The 7,475-nt window shown below is 45.1% G+C and overlaps 1 protein-coding gene across 1 annotated transcript; it reads right to left on the bottom strand.

Annotated features, from left to right (window-relative positions):
* Positions 1–2,209: 2,209 nt before the first annotated feature.
* LOC117646770 lies at positions 2,210–3,818 on the bottom strand. Its single transcript, XM_034387948.1, has 3 exons — positions 3,538–3,818; positions 3,066–3,328; positions 2,210–2,975 (listed from the first exon to the last, which is right to left on the bottom strand). The coding sequence occupies exons 1-3, from the start codon at positions 3,697–3,699 to the stop codon at positions 2,630–2,632; spliced, it is 771 nt and encodes a 256-aa protein (XP_034243839.1). The 5' UTR covers positions 3,700–3,818; the 3' UTR covers positions 2,210–2,629.
* Positions 3,819–7,475: the final 3,657 nt, after the last annotated feature.

Below are 7,475 nucleotides of genomic sequence, written 5' to 3'. Positions count from 1 at the left end.
CTCTGGTAAACACATCACTAACTACAGTCTTTCAATTACTCAAGTTGAAAATAATACAGGAAGCTATCACTTTCAGATATGAAAATATTAATGTTAGGTTATATGATGTGAATTTGGTTTGCGTCAGCAAAGCGTTGCCCAACTATTTACTTTTTTTTGTCATCGTCATATAACCTAACATTAATATTTTCATATCTGAAAGTGATAGCTTCCTGTATTATTTTCAACTTGAGTAATTGAAAGACTGTAGTTAGTGATGTGTTTACCGGAGTGATCTTGACTGGGATATATTTCCCAGTATCAAATAGAGTGGGGTTGCAATTATTGCCATATTTTGGCGAGACATTTGTTTCTCGCCAAAAAATGGCGAGACTTTAGTTTCTCGCCAAAAAAATGGTGAGACTTTTGTTTCTCGCCAAAAAATGGCGAGACTTTTTTTCTTTCCCCTAGGTTGGAATGAGTTCTGACCTTTGACTTTTCAGTGCAGCAGCCTAGCAGCCTGCGGAGATTGCTGATTTTCTTGGTTATTGGTTACAACCGGTTGTATGAGGTCTATTGCAAGAGAGGAACGACGCACTTCGACTCACTGCCAGAATACACGTGTGTTGCCCGAACGACGGCAGAAACCAAACTGGCCGATACTTGCAGCGCCAGGCCTCGCCGGACCTCGCCGCGCAAGCAAGAACTGCCTCAAAGAGTTGTCACTTCGCAGCTCAGAGGCCACACTCTTACTGCCAGAAATGTGGGCTTCGCACATTAATTCCTGTACGGGCACAGCTCTGTATTTCTCTTCCACACATTTCTTTAGTTTTCCCCACTGCTGACGGACATCAGTGCAGCTCAGCTCATCAAAGCTGCCCTAGCTTTGAAGCTTTCTCCGAGCTTTGCCCCATTGTGCATTATCATCTAAGCTTAATTTACGCCTATATGTTTCATAAGCTGCATGTAAAGAGTAATTTCCTACGCTGCATCCACATTACGCAGTCACTTTGGCTTACAGTCTCTAAACTAAAATCTACTGCTTCTGCCTCGGTTAAAGTATTCTATTATTTTAAAGGTTGAGGTCATCAGTATTTGAAATCACTGGGGGAATGTAGTCTAAACCTACAGCAATGTTTAGTTTCATCTTATTTTCTACCCAGCCTTTTGGCGCTGCTGGGAAGGTTGGAGCTCGTCCCCTGAATTGACAGTTGGATTTCCATTTAGATTCTCGATGTTTCTTGTTACTACCTTTAGATGTCGGTTTCTTTTTGTCCGTTGTCACTGAAATAAAAAAAAAATTTAAATATCGAATGAACAAACTTAAGTGAGAAAAGTATATTGAAATTTTATGACTTCTCTCAAACTTACCAGCTAGTTAGTTGCCTCCTGTTCATCAGTTGTTGGCCAACTCTGCCCCCAAATTCGCTTTCATCCTGTTGAATGACTCGCCGCCCAGGTGGGAGGCGGTTGGGTTGGAAATCATAGACAAGAAACGAGGAGCTTAAAATTACTGTATAGTGTTCATTAAGGTTTGCAATCCTGGTGGTTCCGGTACGTCACATTTTAAGCCATAAATTACATCACCCACGTATCTGTGATCCTTATCCCTGTTACCCAATTTACATCAAATAAATTGATGGGCACCATCAGGGCGTCCAGCCCTTGAGCTAATGACCAGTTGTGGCCAGGCCCTGCATGGCATAAGACTTCCCCAAATATTCCGATGTCAAGCACACTCTCAGCTGAAAACAGCCCACCCCCATGGGTGGTTAGTTTTAATACAGGGTTTACATTTATGGGCTCCTGGAACGTAAAGAAAAAAAATGGTCAATACCTTAACGCAGTGCAGTGTCACAATAATTGCATACCTCGTCAACAATGCACCACAGCATGCAATTTTCCTTGCATACCATCGGTAAAACAACCATTGCAAACTGTTTCTCATAGCCTGAAACATAAACAGGTATATTCAAAAGAAATTCATTATCAACTAGAGACAAATGCAATATCCATTCTGAAGAGACTTACGCATTTGGTCTTCCAAACTGTATTGGGTAAACATAGCTTTCAGCTTCAGGCCAACCTTTGGGTTTGCCTGAATCTTGTTATTATATATATTTTCAATTCTTCTGGGAGTCAGGGACTGCTCCCTTTTAAATGTGAAGTCGATGCAAAATTGTGTCAAGCCTTCTTTTATCACCTGCCTGAAGTCTGACAGTGGGGGAAACTTCTGAAGGACGATGCGGGGTGGGGTTATCACACTTAAATCACAATTTAATTTTGATTAACATAGATGTGTTTCCTTGCTTTCCTAACCATTTTTGAAATACATTTACGAATATTGCCATTGAAATACAGCAATTTTTTCACATTAGTCTCAGGTGTCACATGGTGCCCAGGGGCTGTCACATGGTGAACTCAGTGGTACACCATGTGACATTTTACATGCACCCATTCAAACTGGGATACCTTCGCAACCAATCGAGATAAAATGAAAATCCCAACGGGACTTTGAAGCTAAGGGTCCCCTTTTTGTCGGCAGGAGCAGTATGGATCCGTACAATTGTTAGTTTCGTGTTGGCGGGCATCCGCCTAAAAGTGTCACATGGTACCCCACCTTCCCTTCCGCACACCCTGTCAGAATATATCATATGACTAACCAGATCTTGGGAGCACCGGCGACATGCATATTGACGGCTTCAAAAGAGACGTCTTCATGATGGCACTGGAATGGAGACGCCTCGTTGCCTACGTACAATGTGGGGGTGACAATGCCTGGAAACTCGTCACCCACAAGGTACTTGATGAGCGAATCCATTTTGCCCATGCTTACGTTTTCTGCAATTTCAAGGTTGAGCGCCTTCTTTTGCGCCCTTCCAAGTTCTAATGGATCTACGTTTGCGGCGTAGAGTATGGGCGTATTTCTCCTGGAGAGGTGTGCATAGAACGCGTCTATGCACGGCCCAACGTTGCGTGATTCCAGGACCTCTTCACTATAAAGGGACAACGATTATTAGAAAAACTAATGCCATAACACTGCCCCCCCCCCCCTTATGTCACCAACGAAGGCTGATGAAACTTACAGATGACTCTTTGGAGTTTCATCAAAATTCATATTGAGGACTGTTTCCTTGAATGCATTCCGTTTCGTTGCAAGAGTCCTTACTTGACTCGGTGTGGACCCTTCCTCCTCTGTTGTTATGAAGAAGAACCCCAGCTCTCGCCACACCGCCTTTCTTCGGATCAGAAGGGGTTTAAAAAATTCAAACCCATTGTCACCGTCAAACAAATCCTTCACCTCTGCAATGTAGTTTTCGGTGAGGGTTGGCCCCCCCTTCAGCCTCCCCTGCAAAGGAATAAAAACCAGTCTGACATTCCATAATTGAAGGTTATGGTGCAACACGACACGAGGTACGTAACCTCAAAATTAAAAAAAAAGACGTGTTGCACAGAGTTTAAGTTGAACGAGCGTCAATTCCGAAGGTCATTTGGCCCAAGTAACTTAGAGGGACTAACCCAAACCTTACGCATAGTTCATACATGCAATTAACTCACCACAAAGCATCCTGTCGTGCGAACGTTTGGCTCCTTGACCATTAAGACACGGTTTAGGTAGCACAGCTCCCACCGGTCGCAGAAAAGACGCAATCCCCTCATTTTCCAGTTCGATTCCTCACTCAGGATGGGCAGTTGGCAGAGGTTGTCGAATGACTCCATATCGGACGGAAAACGCGGGTCTGGATCAGGGACCACAGGACAACATTAGTACCTAGATTACGACCTACCCTTTAAAAAATTAGTTTAAGATTTGGCGCGTTTGTACTGCTCTGATGCAGGAAGGCGAACGGAATTGCAACGGCCGGCGCTGACGTGGACCAAGCGGCGACGTTTAGCGACGAAGGGCAGCGAGCGGTTAATCCAGCGAGACACAACACGGACGGCGTTCGGGACGATACTGCCAGCCCGTCACCGAGACCTCCGCCCAGCGAGAATCCACCGCCTTCGTTCATCGCCAAGCTGCTGTCCAAGACGCCCCGACACTGGGCCTTCCCAGTTTGCCGGCCTGAGAACCTGGCCCGGAAGGTCTTCAGCGGTCGTCGTCGCCGCCGCGCGGGAAAGTCTCTCTCTTTCAAATCTGTGATGTGTGCCCGTCTGGCCGGGACTATCGAACGGCACGTGGTACACCTCTTCCGAACCCACCGGGCCATTGTGAGCCCTGCCGTTGACGCGCACGGCGACACACGCAATCACAATACCCCACCTTCTTGTCCAGCACATGGGAAGCCATCACTGCACTCATTTTGTTGTTGAGAGCTTCAATAAGTTTCTTGGATTCTGCGGACACAGTGGAAACAATGGGCGGCACAGCAGAACTTACTCCGAGGGGTGCTACAAGGTCACTATCATCCCTCTCAGCAAGTGGAATGAACCAAACCTGGTTTTGCACAAATGTGCAAATTACACAATAGAGATTGACAGTCACTTCTGAATGGGCAAACTCAGGCAATTTCGCCATTGTGAAGTCTTTGATGTAATTGTGTAAATGTCCTTCAGTGATAATTTTGTTTGGATATGGAATCAGAGTTGGGTCAATCACAAATTTTTCTGTAGTGAGTAAAATCGGCTTTTTCCTCGGAGAGGAAGAAGTGTATCCTGTTGTCGGCTTGTGTGGAGGGAAGAGTGTTTGGTGTCATTCGTGTTTTGTCTGGCCATGTGATTGGAGTAGTGGTGTTGCTGTTAATTTCTTGAAGGGCACGAGGAGGGGTCTCAACACTGCGTCGCCCTCTGAACAGGCAGTTCAGAGTTCCTGACTGGACTGCAAAACAAATGGGACATAAATAGACTGCTCAGTTGAATTTCAGACTCAATCAACCCACCTTTGACAAATGTAGAGAGCAAGTGATTCTTCGCAGCGGTGTCCAGCTTCAGGTTTGGTGCTCTTGACTTGGCACCACCTAACTGATCTTCGCAAACAAATCTTTTGGCTGGCACAGGCTCATACTGCTCATCAATCCTCTTCTGCTTGGCTACCTCCGTACAGGTGAGGGTAAGCATTAGAAGAGTTGAGGCCTATGTGTAGTGCCTCAACTCTTGTAATGCTGACCTTCACCTCGAAATGGTTCCAGAGAGTTAAGACAGACACTAGGACAACATTTAAATGCACAGGAGCAATATGGGTGTCAAATAGTCAATTTTTGACCATCCTCTAAGATAACTTTTAGCGTTTTTTGACAATATCTCTTTTGACAAAATCTCAAAAAAGTTTTGAAATTTTTTTGAAATTTTAAAAAATCGCCACGGCCAAAGTTCTGAATATTTTTTTCAAAAAATTTATATGAGTGGTCCTTGAGTGGTAGGCAATGACCGAAAAAATTGGGAGCCGGATCTGAGCAAGTGCGTTTTGGACCATGATGGTTTGACTTGGAATGCCCCTGCTTAATGTACCTCTGATGCAGGAAGGCAAAACGGAGGGAGTGTAATTTGCACAAATGTGCAAATTACACAATAAAGATTGACAGCTCGAGATTTTCAGGCTGCTTCATGGACTTTCTAGCTTTGTTGGTACATGTCAGCGGGTGGAAACTTCTTTTCCGAAACGGGCGTGCAGACGTTTTGTTATCCGTTAACATCGGCCGATCGAAGCAATCTAGGTCAAATCTGCTTACATTTTCGGAATCAGCACAAAATTTGACAGGGAATAGAGTACTTTCTAGATGGCGAAACCAAAATTATCATGTTTATTTTGAAGCCTAAACACAAAACTGTTTCAAAAAGACCAAAAATCCCATGTCTCGTCGAGTAACATTTCCATCTTGAAAACGTTAATGTGAACGAACGGGGTGTCGTATCCATGGTCGTATCACAAATCTGAGGCCAGATTTGGAATTCTCAAAAAAATTGCCAATGTATAGGCTATATAGATGGAGTAGGTAGCTACTCCTTCTTGCGGCAGCGATGCCCGAAAATGGTCGGTTCTTGAGCCACGCAAATGTTTGTTGTAAACACGTAATCGACTGAAATTCGACGACAATTATCAGGATGAAATCTGAAAATTCAAAACAACGCATATAGCCTATACCATGGTAAAAGTCTTCAGGATTCCAAATCTGTTTTCGGATTTGTGATGCGACGCTCCGTTCGCTAACATTAACGTTTCCAAATCAGTCATTTTGCGCAAACCGCGACAGTGCGAGACATGGGATCAGGGCCTATCAGGGCCATATTTCGCAACACGTTTGTTTTTAGGCTTCAAATAACTATGATCATTTTGCATTCGCCACCTATAAAGTACCCTATTCCCTGTCGAATTTTATGCTGATTCCGAAAATGTAAGCAGATTTTACCTAGCTCGCTTGGTTCGGCCGATGTTAACGGATAACAAAACGGCTGCACGCCCGTCTCGGAAAAGTAGTTTCCACCCGCTGTACATGTAGACCTAAACTGCGTCAGCTCGGTGCTTTTCCTTTTTGGCCCGCCCTTCTATTCAAAAAATAGGGGGAGGGCCTATGCATTTGCCTTTGTGTCTGTGTGTTGTTGTTGTTGTTGTTGTTGTTGGCGTCTGTGTACAAGGAAGGAGTTGAGCTAGAGTAACCAGATTTGGAGGGTACTTCAGGAGTACCGTCCAAACAAATAATCCGGTGGTGCAAATCCCGTCCGGGTCGCACAAGGGCTGCTGCAGGTGCATCATGGTTTACATGAGCGGGAGGGGGATTTCCGCCATTATTGGTGCTAGCAGGGCACATAGGGGTATTTTTGGAATCGGGGCGACGAGGCAAGATGAATGGACCTGGTCCCGACCCATCGGCCGCTTTTACATGTTGGCCAGATCAGGATCTTCAAAAAAGGGGGTCGACCGACTAAAAAAATTTATTGCAGATTTCGATTGGTCTCAGCAAGACCTTTTCAACGAGGGGTCGGAAAGGGGGTCCAGGAGCCCGACTTCGTCCATTAGTCACATCAGGATCTTCAAAAAAGGGGGTCGACCGACTAAAAAAATTTATTGCAGATTTCGATTGGTCTCAGCAAGACCTTTTCAACGAGGGGTCGGAAAGGGGGTCCAGGAGCCCGACTTCGTCCATTAGTCACATCAGGATCTTCAAAAAAAGGGGGTCGACCGACTAAAAAAATTTATTGCAGATTTCGATTGGTCTCAGCAAGACCTTTTCAACGAGGGGTCGGAAAGGGGGTCCAGGAGCCCGACTTCGTCTATTAGTCACATCAGGATCTTAAAAAAAGGGGGTCGACCGACTAAAAAAATTTATTGCAGATTTCGATTGGTCTCAGCAAGACCTCTTCAACGAGGGGTCGGAAAGGGGGTGCAGGAGCCCGACTTCGTCTATTAGTCACATCAGGATCTTCAAAAAAGGGGGTCGACCGACTAAAAAAATTTATTGCAGATTTCGATTGGTCTCAGCAAGACCTCTTCAACGAGGGGTCGGAAGGGGGGTCCAGGAGCCCGCCTTCAAGAGTTATGGGAAAAAGTGCGACGGACT

This window comes from Thrips palmi, unplaced genomic scaffold (genome assembly GCF_012932325.1).
Source record: "Thrips palmi isolate BJ-2018 unplaced genomic scaffold, TpBJ-2018v1 HiC_scaffold_2, whole genome shotgun sequence".
In the NCBI taxonomy this organism is placed as follows: domain Eukaryota; kingdom Metazoa; phylum Arthropoda; class Insecta; order Thysanoptera; family Thripidae; genus Thrips; species Thrips palmi.
The sequence above is the reverse complement of the archived record's forward strand: the minus strand, read 5'-3'. Positions and strand labels throughout refer to the sequence as shown.